The sequence below is a fragment of the Lepisosteus platostomus genome, chromosome 5 (genome assembly GCF_059453375.1).
Source record: "Lepisosteus platostomus isolate fLepPlt1 chromosome 5, fLepPlt1.hap1, whole genome shotgun sequence".
Lineage (NCBI taxonomy): Eukaryota > Metazoa > Chordata > Actinopteri > Semionotiformes > Lepisosteidae > Lepisosteus > Lepisosteus platostomus.
In genome coordinates, this window is record NC_142615.1 from 660,796 (window position 1) to 679,966 (window position 19,171).

The 19,171-nt window shown below is 50.9% G+C and overlaps 1 protein-coding gene and 1 long non-coding RNA gene across 4 annotated transcripts in view; one reads left to right on the forward strand and one right to left on the reverse strand.

Annotated features, from left to right (window-relative positions):
* LOC148662306 (class I histocompatibility antigen, F10 alpha chain-like) overlaps positions 1-18,140 on the reverse strand; it is a 109,895-nt gene extending 91,755 nt beyond the window's left edge. Inside the window, exons 1-8 of one of the 3 annotated variants that reach the window (XM_088631941.1) lie at positions 17,956-18,115; positions 15,146-15,406; positions 11,037-11,315; positions 9,071-9,346; positions 8,710-8,814; positions 7,922-7,954; positions 7,709-7,750; positions 5,594-6,714 (exon numbers count right to left, since the gene is read on the reverse strand). In XM_088631941.1, the coding sequence (XP_088488067.1) occupies positions 7,710-7,750; positions 7,922-7,954; positions 8,710-8,814; positions 9,071-9,346; positions 11,037-11,315; positions 15,146-15,406; positions 17,956-18,013 (1,053 nt within the window). In that variant the 5' untranslated portion in view covers positions 18,014-18,115 and the 3' untranslated portion in view covers positions 5,594-6,714; position 7,709. Of the gene's footprint in view, positions 1-5,593; positions 6,715-7,708; positions 7,751-7,921; positions 7,955-8,709; positions 8,815-9,070; positions 9,347-11,036; positions 11,316-15,145; positions 15,407-16,629; positions 16,790-17,955 lie in introns of those variants that run through there. The other 2 variants (XM_088631946.1, XR_015936730.1) reach the window with 2 other exon arrangements.
* On the forward strand, positions 6,721-7,768 carry LOC148662314 (uncharacterized). Its single transcript, XR_015936774.1, has 3 exons — positions 6,721-6,812; positions 6,904-7,036; positions 7,636-7,768. It is a non-coding gene; the product is annotated as an uncharacterized LOC148662314 (long non-coding RNA).
* Positions 18,141-19,171: the final 1,031 nt, after the last annotated feature.

A 19,171-nucleotide genomic window follows, 5' to 3' on the forward strand; every position in this document is an offset into this window, starting at 1 on the left:
GCTAAGCTGAGCTCCGACAGCAGGACTTCTGCTTTGGTGGCAGTGTTAGTTCCTGACCTTTGGGACACTGACCAGTAACATTATTTGCTGAGAACAAAAAAGAACGTTTCTGCTGTGGAACACAGACGCTCCTGATTGGTTCACAGTTAAACACACAGACGCTCCTGATTGGTTCACAGTTAAACACAAACACACAGACGCTCCTGATTGGTTCACAGTTTAACACACAGATGCTCCTGATTGGTTCACAGTTAAACACAAACACACAGACGCTCCTGATTGGTTCACAGTTAAACACAAACACACAGACGCTCCTGATTGGTTCACAGTTAAACACAAACACACAGACGCTCCTGATTGGTTCACAGTTAAACGCACAGATGCTCCTGATTGGTTCACAGTTAAACACAAACACACAGACGCTCCTGATTGGTTCACAGTTAAACACAAACACACAGACGCTCCTGATTGGTTCACAGTTAAACGCACAGATGCTCCTGATTGGTTCACAGTTAAACGCACAGATGCTCCTGATTGGTTCACAGTTAAACACAAACACACAGACGCTTCTTATTGGTTCACAGTTAAACACAAACACACAGACGCTTCTTATTGGTTCACAGTTAAACACAAACACACAGACGCTCCTGATTGGTTCACAGTTAAAGCACAGACGCTCCTGAAGAAAGCTGTGCTGCTGAAACGGTGTCTCTTTTCAGCAGGAATAAACCTGTACTTGTCAGTAAAGTCTAGTCTGTGTCTCGAATGTCTCTTCTCCCCCACCTCTGAAAACTCTGTTCCCCATCCGGGATGCTCTCACCTCTGTTTTCACTCTGAGATCGGCAGTCAGGGCTGCACTCGTGAGCTCCGCCCCTGACCCACTCCCCCACAGGCCCCTGCCCCAGGAGAGAGGGGAGCCGGTCGACTGTCTATTCAGTTCCGAACCCTGAGCCGGAGGGGAGCCCAGCCCCTCGGTCTCCTGGCTGGTTCCCAGCAAGGCCTCCTTCTCACCCTGGAGCTGAATCAGGCAGCTGGAGGGTTTAGGACTGGAGACCAAGCAAACACAGGAGCCCCACTCCCACTCCCACTCCCACAGAGACACTGTGGCTTGGGGGACGTGCTCTGGCCCCCTTGTTCAAGGGCTGTGGGTTCAGATCTTGGGGCAGAAGGTGTGCTATTTAATTTCACCTGCAGGATGATAAATAAAGGATATGGGGCTTCTGTGTGTCTCGACCTACAGAGTAAATAATACGAGTTCCTGTTGTCAGGGCCACATGGGTGTGTGGTTGAACACTGGCTGAGACAGGTGGTCTGTTCTCTGTTGAAGACTTAACCACAGTAACAGGTTGATAAATACAGAGATTGGGGCTGTGGGCTGTCTGGTCCTGTAGTTCAGAGGATCTGGCTACAGGTTGGTATGTCTGTGGTTGTGGGTTCAAATCTGCATGAATCAGGAGTTTTGTTTTTGAAGACAGTGTTAGTATCAGTGATAGATTGATCAGTGAAGAACTGGGAGCTGTTTACTGTGTGTCCTGTAGTGTGAAGGTTAATGCTGTGGACTCTGAGCTGTGTGGCTGTGGGTTCAGTTCCCACTGAGAGTGAGACTTTTATTGTACTTGAATCATTTGGCTTCACTCATCCACAGTAACAGGGTGATAAGTGTAGAGGTGGGGTCTGTGTTTGTGTGGCTCTGTAGTGAAGAGGTCAGGGCTGTGGGCTCAGAGCTGAGTGGTTGTGGGTTCAAGTCCTGCTGAGACCTACAGCTTGTTTTGGGTTTAATTCTTCCCCACAGTAAGGGGTTGATAAGTACAGAGAGTGGGGCTGTGTCTGTGTGGGTCTATAGAGCAGAGGGCTAAGGCTTTAAACTCATGGACACCTGGTTGTGGGTTCAAGTCTGAGAGAGACATGTTGCTTATTTAAATTTAATTCTTCTCCACAGAAACAGGTTGATAAGTACAGAGACTGGGGCTGTGAGGTGTGTGTCCCTGTGGTCTGGAGGATAAAGCTGAAGACTCACAGCTCTCTGGTTGTGGGTTCAGATCCCAGTAAGACCTCAGGTTTGTTTTCAGTCTCTTACCCACAGAAACAGGTTGATAAGTGAAGAGATTGATCTTGCAGTGTGTGTGGCTCTGTGGAGTGGAGCTTAAGGCTGTGGGCTCCCAGTTCCATGGTTGCAGGTTCAAGTCCTGCTGAGAGTGGCCTGCTTTGTCTTTAATTCTTTGTGACAGAAACGTGTTGATAAGCTGGGGGAGTTGTAAGAGTGGGTGGGAGGCCCAATAGAGGAGAGGGTAAGACACTGGCCTCCCAACTGCAAGGTCCTGGGTTCAAGCCCAGGCAGGAAGGTGTGTGAGAGAGAGAGAGATGCAGGGGGTCAGTGGCAGGGACAAGTAACCAGATGAAGAGAGAGAGGGGTCTGGGATTTACCTTTTACTGAAACATTTGACACTGTTGGAATTTTTCAGTAAAAGGTAAATCCCAGACCCCTCTCTCTCTTCATCTAGTTACTTGTCCCTGCCACTGACCCCCTGCATCCTTCCTGCCTGGGCTTGAACCCAGGACCTTGCAGTCGGGAGGCCAGTGTCTTACCCTCTCCTCTATTGGGCCTCCCACCCACCCTTACAACTCCCCCAGCTTATCAACACGTTTCTGTCACAAAGAATTAAAGACAAAGCAGGCCACTCTCAGCAGGACTTGAACCTGCAACCCTGCAGCTGTGAGTCCACAGCCTTAAGCTCCACTCCACAGAGCCACACACACTGCAGGATCAATCTCTTCACTTATCAACCTGTTTCTGTGGGTAAGAGACTGAAAACAAACCTGAAGTCTTAGTGGGATTTGAACCCACAACCAGCAAGTTGTGAGTCCTCAATTTTATCCTCCAGACCACAGGGACACACACCTCACAGCCCCAGTCTCTGTACTTATCAACCTCTTACTGTGGGGAAGAATTAAACTTAAATAAGCAACAGGTCTCTCTCAGACTTGAACCCACAACCAGGTGTCTATGAGTCTGGAGCCTTAGCCCTCTGCTCTATAGATCCACACAGACACAGCCCTAGTCTCTGTACTTATCAACCTGTTTCTGTGGGGAAGAATTAAACTTAAATAAGCAACAGGTCTCTCTCAGACTTGAACCCACAGCCAGGTGTCTATGAGTCTAGAGACTTAGCCCTCTGCTCTATAGATCCACACAGACACAGCCCCAGTCTCTGTACTTATCAACCTCTTACTGTGGGTAAGAATTAAACCCAAAACAAGCTGTAGGTCTCAGGAGGACTTGAACCTGCAACCCTGTAGCTGTGAGCCCACAGCCTTAAGCTCCACTCCACAGAGCCACACACACTGCAGGATCAATCTCTTCACTTATCAACCTGTTTTTGTGGGTAAGAGACTGAAAACAAACCTGAGGTCTTACTGGGATTTGAACCCACAACCAGAGAGCTGTGAGTCCTTAGCTTTAGCCTCCAGACCACAGGGACACATACCTCACAGCCCCAGTCTCTGTACTTATCAACCTGTTTCTGTGGGGAAGAATTAAACCCAAAACAAGCTGTAGGTCTCAGCAGGACTTGAACCCACAACCAGAGAGCTGTGAGTCCACAGCCCTAAGCTCCACTCCACAGAGCCACACACACTGCAGGATCAATCTCTTCACTTATCAACCTGTTTCTGTGGGTAAGAAACTGAAAACAAACCTGAGGTCTTACTGGGATTTGAACCCACAATCAGAGAGCTCTGAGTCTTTAGCTTTAGCCTCCAGACCACAGGGACACACACCTCACAGCCCCAGTCTCTGTACTTATCAACCTCTTACTGTGGGTAAGAATTAAACCCAAAACAAGCTGTAGGGCTCAGGAGGACTTGAACCTGCAACCCTGCAGCTGTGAGACCACAGCCTTAAGCTCCACTCCACAGAGCCACACACACTGCAGGATCAATCTCTTCACTTATCAACCTGTTTCTGTGGGTAAGAGACTGAAAACAAACCTGAGGTCTTACTGGGATTTGAACCCACAACCAAAGAGCTCTGAGTCCTCAGCTTTATCCTCCAGACCACAGGGACACGCACCTCACAACCCCAGTCTCTGTACTTATCAACCTCTTACTGTGGGGAAGAATTAAACTTAAATAAGCAACAGGTCTCTCTCAGACTTGAACCCACAGCCAGGTGTCTATGAGTCTAGAGCCTTAGCCCTCTGCTCTATAGATCCACGCAGACACAGCCCCACTCTCTGTACTTATCAACCTGTTAATGGGTGTAAGAAATTGAAAACACTTTGGCAGAACTTGAACACACAACCCTATAGCAATAAGCATAGAAACTTAACCCCCTGCTCTACAGAGCTGCACAGACACAGTACCAATCTGTTCACTGATCAGCCTCTAACTGTTGGGAAGACTTAAACTGAAAACAGCACAACTGCCTCAGCTAGGATTTGAACCCAGGACTCTCCAGACATAGGAATAGAATCCCAGACCTCTGCTCTATAGACCCAGCCTCCCCAAGTACCAGTATACATGTTTATCAATACGTTAGCTTTGATAAGAATACCAGTGAAAAGAAACTTCCCGCATTAACTGGGATTTCATCCTCTACAGGGATAGGAGCTCAGACCCTGAGCCCTCAACTCTATAGAGCCTCTCAGCCACAACGCCAGTACCTTTCCTGGTCAACCTGTTACTGTGGGCAAGAATTAAACTACAAGCAAGCTGCTCTCAAGAGGATCTGAGCCCACAAGCAGAGAGCACTCAGCTCATAGAGAGCCTTAACCTCCACACCACAGGGACACCCACCTCAGCCTCCATCTCTGTACTTATCAACCTCTTACTGTGGGCAAGAATTAAACTGAAAACTAGGCTTAGGGGCTCAGAAGGATTTAAACCCACAGCACTCAACGGAGGAGCACATAACCCTGAACTCACAAGACCTCACACAAAGATACACCCAACACCAGTATCTTTATCAACCTGGCACTGCTGGTAAGACTTCAGTTAAAAGGAAAAAGGCTACGTGTTCTGCAGGACTTGAACCCACAGCGCCTAGAGGAGAAGTGTAAAACGAGGAGACCTGTGAAGTGAGGAGTAACCGGACTGATCTCCGATCGCGGCCCGTCCGGATACAAGCCTGCAGGGCGCCGCCATGACAGTCCGCAGCGCCCCGATGACGTCATCACTCGCCGCCCGCCTGGAAAAGGCCGACACCGCTACTAAAAACGTAAAAATGTTTCTGCCAACTTCAAATGTTAAACTTCAAGTAAGCGGCAGATATAAAACAAAATACAAGTTTTATTATTGCACTTTATTATTATTATTAATGACTGCAGTTTATATTATTATTACTGCTGTTGTTTTCAGGCCACAATGGAAAGTCTTGGGATACAGATACCGCCACTGTTGTCCCAGATATATCCCAGGGCTCAGTACTGAAGTAGACTGGGAATATTCTCGGCTACGGAACACTATTAGTGTCCACAGGAAAAACTCTTACTTTTAAACGTAGTGTGATCCCCATGCGTCTCCCAGGTGGGGTTACTGTTTGCAGAATGATCACACGGAAGAACATACAGCACACACAGTTGACAAAGACACAGGCTCAGGACAAACTCCTTTTATTGGTGTGAATATTTACATCAGGAGCTCATGCTCCTCACCCTCACCCCCTCCCAGAGCTAAACCACACCACATTAAAAGCATTTAACTCACAAGCCCACCCTCCCCATACAGATCACCCAGAGCAGGTAAGACAGAAAAGCCATTTATTATAATTACAATCCTAATTACCTCCACAGACTCTCAGTCTCTCAGTGCAGCCTTGCTTCTTAAAACAAAATAGTGCAAAACCTTAAAAACACATCATGTAAAATATAGAATTCATAACATTAAAAAGATCATTATTAAAACAACTGCCAATCTCTCACACAGGACACACCCCCAGGTGTCTCAGGGGTCACAACAGTCTTCCTCTCTGGTGTCCACAGTGAAGCGCACTGCAGGGACGCATGTGAACACAACCTGGAGTGGATTCGGTTTGACTCCAGTTCGCTGCTCAACTCTGCGTCTGAGCCGCGGTCTCAGGGCTGACGTGTGATGAAGACTGTAAAGTGTGTGCGTGAGTGTGTGTGTGTGTGTGTGTGTGTGAACAGACAGGAATACGGGCTGAGACCCTGTCCCCTCTGCTGACCCCCAGAACAGCCCAGCCACCTCGGCCTGGAGACGACAGACCCCCAGCAGACTGGTCAGTATTGGGAGATCAGACCCTGCGGTCTGGTCTTCACTGAGACACTCCTGTGCAGACCAGGGGCCTGCAGGAGGTGTTCAGCTGCCCCCCTGTAGGGGGCGGTGATACCTGAAAGGGTTAATATTCCTTCCACTGACCACCGGACACTGCGCCAGGGGACAGAGTCTCTCAGGACAGATAAACCCTCAGGGATTCTCAGCAGCTCATCAAGCGAACCCGGAAGAGATATTTACAGGAGCAGCTACAGTCAAGGGAACAGAGACACCAGGCGGCTCGACCAGTGGTCACTGGATTGATCGACAGTAACGATGGCCGGTGTCTGTGAGGTGTGAGAGTCAGCTCCCTCGTCTGCTGCTGTGAGTTGTGAAATAACAGGTAGAGAGTCAGGCGAAGTATCTTATTGAGTGATTGTGTGTGAGACAGACAGAACTGCTCCACCCCTCTGGGCAGGCGGACGTCAGCTCATGAGGTCTCTCCTGGGGACACAGAAACACAGCCGTGACACAGGGTTAGGGGAACAACTGACTGGACTGAGCACACAGACAGGAGAGGGGCCAGTCAGGCAGGGAGACAAGTGGAGATCACAGACAGGAGAGGGGCCAGTCAGACAGACAGGAGAGGGGGCAGTCAGACAGGGACACAAGTGGAGATCACAGACAGGAGAGGGGGCAGTCAGGCAGGGAGACAAGTGGAGATCACAGACAGGAGAGGGGCCAGTCAGACAGACAGGAGAGGGGGCAGTCAGACAGACAGGAGAGGGGCCAGTCAGACAGGGAGACAAGTGGAGATCACAGACAGGTGAGGGGCCAGTCAGACAGGGAGACAAGTGGAGATCACAGACAGGAGAGGGGCCAGTCAGACAGACAGGAGAGGGGGCAGTCAGACAGACAGGAGAGGGGCCAGTCAGACAGGGAGACAAGTGGAGATCACAGACAGGAGAGGGGCCAGTCAGACAGACAGGAGAGGGGGCAGTCAGACAGACAGGAGAGGGGCAGTCAGACAGGGAGACAAGTGGAGATCACAGACAGGAGAGGGGCCAGTCAGACAGACAGGAGAGGGACCAGTCAGACAGGGACACAAGTGGAGATCACAGACAGGATAGGGGCCAGTCAGACAGACAGGAGAGGGACCAGTCAGACAGGGAGACAAGTGGAGATCACAGACAGGAGAGGGGCCAGTCAGACAGACAGGAGAGGGACCAGTCAGACAGGGACACAAGTGGAGATCACAGACAGGAGAGGGGCCAGTCAGACAGACAGGAGAGGGACCAGTCAGACAGGGAGACAAGTGGAGATCACAGACAGGAGAGGGGCCAGTCAGACAGACAGGAGAGGGACCAGTCAGACAGGGACACAAGTGGAGATCACAGACAGGATAGGGGCCAGTCAGACAGACAGGAGAGGGGCCAGTCAGACAGGGAGACAAGTGGAGATCACAGACAGGAGAAGGTGAGACAGTGACAGCTCTTACCTCAGGCGCTGGAGTTCGAAGAGGAATCACCTGGTTCCTTTCCTGGAAAAGCACAAGAACACGTCTGATCGATACCTGGGCTTGCAGTCTAAGCCCCCGAGTCAGTATATTCTCACAGAGACTGACAGAGAACTGACACACCGGCCTCACTACCGCAGACAGGTACTGGATACCTGTCACTGTCGCAGAAACTACACACTGTAACTGTCTCACCTGCTGCCTGTCTGTAGATGGGCTTCTGACCTCCTGTGGGTGAATAAGACACAGAATCAGTACATTCTCACCTGTCTGTACAGGGAACAATACAGATTTCACACACAGTAACCCAGACTCCTCTCTGTACAGAGGCTTAGTTCTGTAGAGTGAGCACCACAGTTCATGAACACAGTGATCAATACAGATCATAAACGCTGAGATCAGCACAGTTCATGAACACCGTGATCAATACAGGTCATGAACACTGTGATCAATACAGATCATGAGCACTGATCAGCACAGGCCAGTACAGTACAGAACACACATGATGAACGCTGAGATCAGTACAGTACAGATCACACACATGATGAACGCTGAGATCAGTACAGTACAGATCACACACACGATGAATGCTGAGATCAGTACAGTACAGATCACACATGATGAACGCTGAGATCAGTACAGTACAGATCACACATGATGAACGCTGAGATCAGTACAGTACAGATCACACATGATGAACGCTGAGATCAGTACAGTACAGATCACACATGAACACTGAGATCAGTACAGTACAGATCACACACACGATGAGCGCTGAGATCAGTACAGTACAGATCACACACATGATGAGCGCTGAGATCAGTACAGTACAGATCACACATGATGAGCGCTGAGATCAGTACAGTACAGATCACACATGATGAACACTGAGATCAGTACAGTACAGATCACACATGATGAACGCTGAGATCAGTACAGCACAGATCACACACAGTGACAGTGCTGACTCCTGTTCCCCTCACCTGAGCTCTTCCTCCTGCGCACCAGGACCACAGCCACAACAGCGATCACAGCCAGGGCCACAACAGCACAGACAGCGGCGATGATCGGCACCAGACTGGGGGGCTCTGCGATGGAGACACAACCAGCCTGAGTCACTCTGACAGGTGTAGGACACACGCTGAGGCCACGGGTGTGAGCTGCTGGTGACCAGGAGTCGAACCAGTGCTCCCACCCCACACAGCCCGCCGTCCCCAGTGTCTCTACTGACCCCCCACCCCACACAGCCCTCTGTCCCCAGTGTCTCTGGACTATACCCCACACCCCTGAACACGCCTCCCTCCCTCTGTACCCCACACCCCTGAACACCCCCCCCCCTCTCACCCCAGTGCTGGACGATAGTCTTCTCCAGGCTGGTGTGATCCACTCTGCAGGAGTACTTGTGCTCCTCTCCTGCTCTCACTCTCAGCCTCTTCCTGACCTGGAAGCTCCCGTCTCCGTTGGGAACCACCTCCCCACTGTCCACATCCTCGTGCAGCTCCTGTCCGTCTCTCCACCAGGACACCAGGATGTCTCTGGGGAAGAAGCCCGTGGCCAGGCAGGTGAGCTCAGTACTGCCAGATCCAGAGTCCTTGTGGAAGACAGACACCTGGGGGCGCTCTGGAGAGAGAGAGACAGAGGAGTTTAACACTGAGACACACAGAGACACATCACAGAGCTGATAGACTCTGACACAGGTCTCCTAGACTCATCCTGGGCTTTGTCATATATACAGAACAATCCACACTGCCTGTCCTGGTCAGTGACAGTACCTCTCCTGTCCAGAGTCTCTCCTGTAGTCCACACACTTCTTCAGTACTGGACACAGGTCTAGACTCATCCTGGGCTTTGTCATATATACAGAACAATCAACACTGCCTGTCCTGGTCAGTGACAGTCCCTCTCCTGTCCAGAGTCTCTCCTGTAGTCCACACACTTCTTCAGTACTGGACACAGGTCTAGACTCATCCTGGGCTTTGTCATATATACAGAACAATCCACACTGCCTGTCCTGGTCAGTGACAGTCCCTCTCCTGTCCAGAGTCTCTCCTGTAGTCCACACACTTCTTCAGTACTGGACACAGGTCTAGACTCATCCTGGGCTTTGTCATATATACAGAACAATCAACACTGCCTGTCCTGGTCAGTGACAGTCCCTCTCCTGTCCAGAGTCTCTCCTGTAGTCCACACACTTCTTCAGTACTGGACACAGGTCTAGACTCATCCTGGGCTTTGTCATATATACAGAACAATCCACACTGCCTGTCCTGGTCAGTGACAGTCCCTCTCCTGTCCAGAGTCTCTCCTGTAGTCCACACACTTCTTCAGTACTGGACACAGGTCTAGACTCATCCTGGGCTTTGTCATATATACAGAACAATCCACACTGTCTGTCCTGGTCAGTGACAGTCCCTCTCCTGTCCAGAGTCTCTCCTGTAGTCCACACACTTCTTCAGTACTGGACACAGGTCTAGACTCATCCTGGGCTTTGTCATATATACAGAACAATCCACACTGCCTGTCCTGCTCAGTGACAGTACCTCTCCTGTCCAGAGTCTCTCCTGTAGTCCACACACTTCTTCAGTACTGGACACAGGTCTAGACTCATCCTGGGCTTTGTCATATATACAGAACAATCAACACTGCCTGTCCTGGTCAGTGACAGTACCTCTCCTGTCCAGAGTCTCTCTGCCGTAGTCCACACACTTCTTCAGTCCTGGACACAGGTCTAGACTCATCCTGGGCTTTGTCATATATACAGAACAATCCACACTGCCTGTCCTGGTCAGTGACAGTCCCTCTCCTGTCCAGAGTCTCTCCTGTAGTCCACACACTTCTTCAGTACTGGACACAGGTCTAGACTCATCCTGGGCTTTGTCATATATACAGAACAATCCACACTGCCTGTCCTGGTCAGTGACAGTACCTCTCCTGTCCAGAGTCTCTCCTGTAGTCCACACACTTCTTCAGTACTGGACACAGGTCTAGACTCATCCTGGGCTTTGTCATATATACAGAACAATCAACACTGCCTGTCCTGGTCAGTGACAGTCCCTCTCCTGTCCAGAGTCTCTCCTGTAGTCCACACACTTCTTCAGTACTGGACACAGGTCTAGACTCATCCTGGGCTTTGTCATATATACAGAACAATCCACACTGCCTGTCCTGGTCAGTGACAGTCCCTCTCCTGTTCAGAGTCTCTCCTGTAGTCCACACACTTCTTCAGTACTGGACACAGGTCTAGACTCATCCTGGGCTTTGTCATATATACAGAACAATCCACACTGCCTGTCCTGGTCAGTGACAGTACCTCTCCTGTTCAGAGTCTCTCTGCCGTAGTTCACATACTTCTTCAGCCACTCGATACAGATCTGGGTCAGGTAGTTTTTTTTTCCCTCATTGAAAGCTCTGTCAGCGTCCCAGTTCTGTTTGGTCAGGAAGGCCCTCTGCGTTGGTGCCACCCAGGTCAGTGTCTTCAGGTCGAACACAAGGTAATCCTCTCCATCGTACCCTTCCTGTTGAAACCCCCGTGTTGTCCCGTCCTCATCATCCCACTCACAGCCGTACATGCTTTGTGAAGTGTGGACGCCTGCAGGACACACAGCAGCTGCGTTAATTCATTTTTCACACAAGACAAACCCTCCTCCTACATCCTGCGCCAGGGGTGTCCAAATGACGGCCACTGTTTCTGAAACGGCCCGTGAGTTAATTTAGAACTATAATTAGATTGGGCCCGATATGAAGTAAAAAATGCAGCTCCTATTTTGAACACTAGTTTCTGCCATCACGTAAAATCACATCTCGAAACTGAATAGCTTACCCCCTCTCCTCCTCTTTACCCTCTTCAAAACTTGAATTCTGCACATTAATTTCGAAATGGCGGAACCAAGAAAACGAAGAACTGACGGCGAATGCAGGAGATTCCTGCCAGGCTGGCCAAATGAATACTTTTCCCCCCCAAGTTCAGAGGCAAGTGCGTCTGTTTCATTTGCCAAGAATCAGTTGCTGTGATGAAGGAATATAATGTAAAGAGACATGATGAAAGGAAACATCACCAGTGTTTGCTCCCACTGCCAGAGGGGGTTGGAAAAATCCAGATTTCCACAGATGAGCCGCCATGCCAAAAGAGTGCGGAGTTTGTTCGGCATACATATGTGAGCAAATATTTTCTCTAATGACGCTTAACGAGAGCCGAGTATGATCTAAGATAACAGACGATCACCTCTGTGATGTGCTCTGAATCTCCACAACAACACCAACACTTGACTTGACAGTGACTCTTCAGTCCAAGGCACAGCATCCCTTGTTCCCATTAGTAGAGTCACTACTAGGTCATCACTCGAGAGTACAATTAGGGAAATCTTACAGGTATATTAAAATTATGTAATATTATTATTTACATGGCTCCAGCCAAAAAAAAAAAATACTTGGGAGCCACTGGCTCCTAAAATGAAACATCGAGAAGCCAAATGACTTTTTTGAGTCGCCAAATTACATCAAAATAGTTCGTTTGCAGTGCACCCAATAAAGATTTGGGAGGCATATTTTGTGAGTTCCCGGCGTGCGATCATGCAGGCTGCATTACATTTCATTTGGCAGTTTTTTCACAGGTGCGAAAGGTGTCTGCCTTGGGGCACACTTCACAATTACACAATCACGGGCTTCAATCAGGGGCAGGGGCTGGGGTACACGGAGACTGAGGAATAATGAACAGGGTCCAGTCTCTCCAGAGCCGCGGAATGAATCCCAGTCCATCAGCGGGGACACCCCTGGGTACCTGCGCCCCAGGAGCCAAGGGCTGGGCGTGGCAGATACCGGAGACGAGGCTGTGCTGCACACTGGAGCTCTTTATGTCACTTCAGGAGCAGCGCAGTGGCTCTGTGGCTCAGGATCTGCGCCTGTGGCTGGGAGGTTGCTGGTTCGAATCCTGCAGCAGGCAGAGGAATCCTACTGTGTTGGGCCCCTGAGCAAGGCCCTTCACCCTCACTGCTCCAGGGGCGCTGTACAATGGTGACCCTGTGCTCTGACCCCCAGCTTCTCTCTCCCTGTCTGTGTGTCTCACGGAGAGCAGGCTGGGGGCTGTGAAAAGATTAATTCCTAATGCAAGACGTTGTATAGGGCCAATAAAGAGATCTGATCTTCACAGTGCTGAGGCAGGAGCACCTCTGACAGAGGAGACTGGACAGAACGGTCACCTCGTCCAAAGACGCCCTCCATTACAGGACTGTCCATCCTCACGGCCTTTGTTCCATCAGGACAGTAACAGGGAAGAGATCTGGGAATTCAGAGTGACTGCAGCTGCCATTAACATCCTGTAGTCCTGAGATCCTCCAGATCAGAGTCAGACAGGCCCCCCAGTCTCCTATCACACTGAGTCCCTGGTCAGTGAACTGGGCGAAGGGGTTATATCGTCATGCAGCAGCTCAAACACAGTCAGACACGCTGCTGTAAGGACACCTGCACAGACATACAGCCACAGTACATCTCACCAGGCTGTGAAACAACCACCTGCTAAGCAATTCTGCCATCAAACACATGAAAACAGAGGTCATGATGTCCTACACAACGGCGCAGAAAGACATTCACAGCCTGCAGAGCAGGACTGGACATCTTGTAACAAATCCTACAGTAGTCAAACTGACAGAGGCCTGGTTCTGCTCCAGCGCTGTGCTGCTGTACCAGAAAACTGCATCAGAAAAGTGCCGAGTCCAATCAGTGAGCCCCACTCGACAGAGGAGTCTGACAGACTGACAGCCCTGGCCTGCTGCGAGCTCCCAGAGTCCCAGAGTCCTGCAGCAGGGCCTGGCAGTGTGGGCAGAGGGTGACAGTCTCTCTGCTCTCACACAGGAGTGACGCCCCCTGTGGGCCACATCTCACACACACAGAGAGATCACTGAGAACGGAGTCTCCTGGTCTGTATTCATGTGATCACTCTCATTACTGACTGAACAGCACAGTGTGGGGTCATGAACTGCACAGCATTTACAAACCTGTTTAATTTACTGGGCAGGAAGACTCCTACAGGGGATTTCATCTGTAAAGTCAAAACTATAGGACCTTCCCCCCAGCAATGTGAAAATACACAGATTAAACAAGGTAAGAATTGCTATGTAGTGTTGGGAATTCCCCCTGTTCACCACGAGAGGGCCCTAACACTGCCAAGACAGCCCCCTGTCCTTCCTCCTCCTCCTCTTCCTCCATGTGCGTCTCTCATCACCTCTCACCCCTTCCCCTCCTTCGCCCTAGAGCACACATCAGCTACCTCTCTCACACACTTCCCACCATCGGTCTCGAGCCCCAGCTCCCGGGAGCGAGGAGCCCCAGTATTCGAGCGACTGCACCCCGGCTCTCGAGGCATCGCCACATGGGTTCAACTCCATGGTGCTGCTGGTGTTCTGTATGATTGAGCGAATTAAATCCAGCATGTTTTCCACTCGTGGGTGGCATTAGGAGCTGGTATATTTAGGACAGAAGAGGCACAGAAACAGCTCTCATCGGCTGTGTCGATGGCTGTTGTGAAGATATAAGTCTAGGGATGCAGAAAGCACGTGTTCTGGGCTGACTGTGATTTAACGCACACCCCTCCCGGTGTTAATCCACGAGACAGAGGGGCGCGGTGTGGTCATTCCTCTCCCTGCTGTGAATAACCCAGGACAGTGACCCTCGAGGTGCGTCACCCAGCAGCCGGGAGGGGCCAGTGTGGGGGACCCCTGACCTAAATCAAGGGGTTACAGGACCCCACAGACACCCACACAGCCTCACGGACTGCAGGAGTGACAGATCAGGACACCACCATCCTGAAACTGGGAGAGGAGCCCGGATCAGTTCTTAATGGAGTTTCGGAAAGAGAGAGCAGGAGATCTGACTCTGTGTCGAGCACAGAGCCGACACACGCCTCTAGAGCCACAGGACGGCACTGTGCCCTGACGCCGCTGGTCTCAGGCGCTGTGCTGCTCTCGGACTGGCCTGCCCCAGGAACGAGAGCCAAGTCTGATCCGAGGCCCTGAGATACACTCCTGACTGCCAGAGAGGGACCCCAGAGCGCCGATACCTTGTTACAGGACCCACAGAGAGTATCCCTCTCCTCAGGGACTCCGAGAGGCTGGATCGCAGCCAGTCAGACAGCCAGGTTAAGGGCTCTGACCTGATACAGTGAGCCCTTGCTGAACATCAACTCCACAGAGAGGGGGAGGAGATGTGTTATTGTGATAACGCCCCCAATGTGACGTAGTGATTCCTCACCCCCGACAGTGAGCCGACACCGAACACCCTCAGTACACCTCAGTCAGAGCCCAGTGATGAACTCCCCAGCTGACGTCGAATAACACCCACTGAGAGGTGCTGGAAAACATCGATCTACAGCACCCGAGAGGCCGTCGTCAGCGCGAGACTGAAAAGAAAAGGGCTGTTTGTACTCACCTGCAGACTGGTTGAAACGCTGTGGCAGGTTAACTAAATCTGTTTTGAAAACCTGTGATGCACCAATCAGTATCTGAGTCTGTCTGTCCCAGTAGTCCTTCCCCTCGTTCCTCTCTATCCACTCCGTCTTGGGAATCATCCTCTTGATGTCGCTGTCGTAGTGGACAAACTCCTGCCCGTCCACCAGGCCCACGATGGTGAACTCGGGGAACCCCCTGACCCCAGTGACCCCGGTGTAGAAGTAGCGCAGGGAGTGGGTGACTGGAAACACACAGACAGAGAGACAGCAGTCACAAAGAGCACCCCGAGTCCGGATCTGCGCGTTTCTCCCCGCTGCGCACAGACCCTCAACCTCTCTCCGTTCCACAGCAGGTAGGTAAACATGGACTGCAGAGACAACGTCTTTCTCCTCAAAGCTGCACTCCGATCTTATTCCATGTCTTTGGGACGCGCCTTGCCACATCGGTGTGGTCTCTGCGCCTCCTCAGAGCCGATCTGAGAGGTGGCGGTTTTCAGCGCCCCTACAGTATGAGTTTGCTCCCGGCTGGCGAGCGGCGCGGACTCCACACCGCCTCCTGGCGGACACAAACAGTACTACACCACACACGCATCCGGCGCAACGCGCAGGTCCGCCAGTGTCGCCGCACAGATCACAGAGGACGCGGGGAACCGGGAGCGGCTGCGTGGGAAATGAGTATTTAAAAAAAAACTGTTTATGTAAAAACCAGACGTGTACAAAAAAGGAGACAGAATATTAAAATAGACACTTCACAGCCAGGAAAATTTTAACAGCCGGACAATTCTAAAAGCTGAAAATGGTACTTTTTTTGTATATCGCCATTGTAGGTTTTGCGATGTACAATAACGTCGATATCTCCTGGAGAGAAAGAAACACTATCGCAGACCGGCACGATTATAATTGTCAGCGAGAGATGTACTTTTTCCTATTAAATAACAGTGCAGCGCCAAACACACACACCAAACGTATTATAATAATAATACTAATAATAATAATAATAAACTTTATTTTATATAGCCCCTTTAAAGGTGGCTTCACCAAAGCGCTTTACAAGACGACAACAACAATAAACAAGAAGACTACAACAATAAATAAGAAGAATACACATATAAGATAGGACACAATTACAATATACAATTACAACAATACAACAATAACAATAGAAGAGACCGTGGAAGGTGGTATTAAGAAGAGCAGAGGGGTGAAGAATGGAACCAGTTAAGTGAAGGCTTTTCTGAAGAAGAGGGTTTGGAGTCTGGATCTGAAGGAGTTTAGAGAATCTATACTATATATACAATATAAAATACACGTAAAACAACGAGAGATGAAAAACGCAAAAAACAAAATGTTACCGAGAAATGTTTCTTCCTTAAACTTGGCTGAAACCATTAAAGGGAAGAGCAGCACGAAGAGAAACGTTCCCACTCGCGAAAGCAAAAACACCGATAAAAACAGAGAGCCTTACCAGCCCAGGACGAGTGCGCACAGCAACAGCGGCAGCATGTCGGCGGGTGGGAAGTATCGATAACTAATATTCATTTAACGATCGTCTCGCTCAGTCACGGCGCCCGTCCGCTCGAGACGATCCCAGGGTCTGACTGTGCGCGAGAACCGCGGTGCGGGACGAGGGGGTGACCCGCGTGCTACACGCCCACCCCCCCAAAAAAAAAAACAAATCCTGCAAAATGAGCTGATAGGCTTCCGCGAGCGTACCGGCCAATCGCCCGCGCGGCGTCACGGGGCTCCGGGTGAAACCGGGTCCCGCAGGTCTGCGGACCGAAACCGAAACTCTTGCCGGCTTCAGACCCGGGCGTGATCGGAGGATCTCAGAGAGAGACCTCCCAGCGCGTACAGCGTGCGATGAGATAACAAGAATTAAAAATACTATCTTCAAAAAAAACAAAACACTGATTGTGTTAAATACTGTGGCAGCCGTGTCCCTCTGTCTGCCCCATCTGAATAACCTGGGCGCTAGAGTCAAGAGGACGGGGCTCGGCTCACACAGTCTCTGCCTGGCCCCTCCAGCTGTCCGTTCCATACAGCGGGTATAGAGATACGGCCGAGCCGCAGTGGGTATGTAAACATCAGGTGAACTGGCTCAGAGTCACAGGTAAACTGGATCAGAGACTCAGGTAAACTGGATCAGAGATTCAGGTAAACTGGCCAGAGTCACAGATAAACTGGATCAACGTTACAGGTAAACTGGCTCAGAGTCACATGCGAACTGGATCAGAGTCACAGGTAAACTGGTAAATAAAAGGGGAATTCGCCCTTAAAAGCGTGAATGGAGGGAGCGGTATTAGAGCATTTACTTCTGGGGATGAAGTATTTCGCCACAATAATTAACAGATGAACGATAAAAACCGCATCCTTCATCCAAATCGGATCAAAGAAAATATAAAATAATATCAAAATCTTTTTCTAAACAAAAACAAACGCCTTCTCCGAGGACAGACGTTCCCGAAGCCGAAAGACCTGTGATCCGAGGTTTTCAAACTGCGCCAGTGAGACCAGGGGACCTGCCGTCGGGATTAAACACGACACTCAACCCAGGGTGTTCTTTGGTCAAAATACATTTAAAAAAAACAACAACACAAACAATTCCATCTTTTAACAAACTGAATCCCTCCTTCCCATTATGTTCCGGTTATAAACCCAGTTTCAGTAAAAGTGCATTTCTAGTTGGGCACCACAAACGAATCTCTCACTACTTGGCTCTAATAGCGCGCATTTTACCGTTTTGTCAGCCGATTAATAACCCGAGTAATTAATTCATCGATGTTCATCTCACCCGCAGAGCCAGGCTGGCCCACGCAGAGCGCCACGGCCAGCGCGAGATATCTCCACATCTCGGCGGATTTGTCCTCGGGAAGCTCGCAAGGGGTAGAGATCACGCACTCGGATCTTCTCAACTGAAGGACTGTCGGCGCAGCTCGGAGAGAGGATTTCACGGCTCCCGGCCGCTGACACGAGTGAATATTGTGATTGGTGCCGCCCAGCCAATCGAGAGCGGCGCAGCGCGACTCCGGGCAGACTGCGGAGACCCAGGTTAGGAACAGAAACCGAAAGTGACGAGACAGCAGAAACGCCGTCCTGATGCAGTCTCACTGAACACCGCGTTCACCTGAGGTCCAACTGTACACTGCCTATAGCTTAACCATCAAGGACAATGGAAGAAACATTCACTGGACACCAGTCCAACACTGGACACCAGCCCCCACAGGACACCAGACCCTCTACTGGACACCAGTTCACCACTGGACACCAGCCCCCACTGGACCCCAGTCCAACACAGGACACCAGCCCCTCTACTGGACACCAGTTCACCACTGGACACCAGCCCCCACTGGACCCCAGTCCAACACAGGACACCAGCCCCTCTACTGGACACCAGTTCACCACTGGACACCAGCCCCCACTGGACACCAGTCCAACACTGGACACCAGCCCCCACAGTACACCAGTCCCTCACTGGACACCAGCCCCCTCACTGGACACCAGTCCAACACAGGACACCAGCCCCCACTGGACCCCAGTCCAACACAGGACACCAGCCCCTCACTGGACACCAGTCCCCACTGGACACACAGACTCACACACAGACACACAGACACACACACCAGGCCCAGTTTTCCCAGGAGCCCATTAACCCAGCAGCCTGTCCGCAGGCCAGGGGCGTCCAGCCCTGCTCCCAGAGGGATTTCCAGGCCCTGTTCAAAGATCCAGCACCCCCAGAGTGGAACACAGCGGGTACCGAGCCCGTTTCCCTCGCTGGGGCCTGAGCTGGACCACAGGTGCCCACCAGGATGCGCCCCCTCGGTCCGTGACGCGGCAGGGAGACAGCGGCGCCGTGAGAGAGCGCCGCCTGAACGCCTCTACCCTGTTCAGTCACACCACACACACAGAGACGGGGCAGGAGTTTCACCGGCTCTGCTGATTCCTGCAGACCTGGAACTCTTCCTGCTGTGTCCCTGTGTGTATCGTCGGACACACAGGGACATCACCTT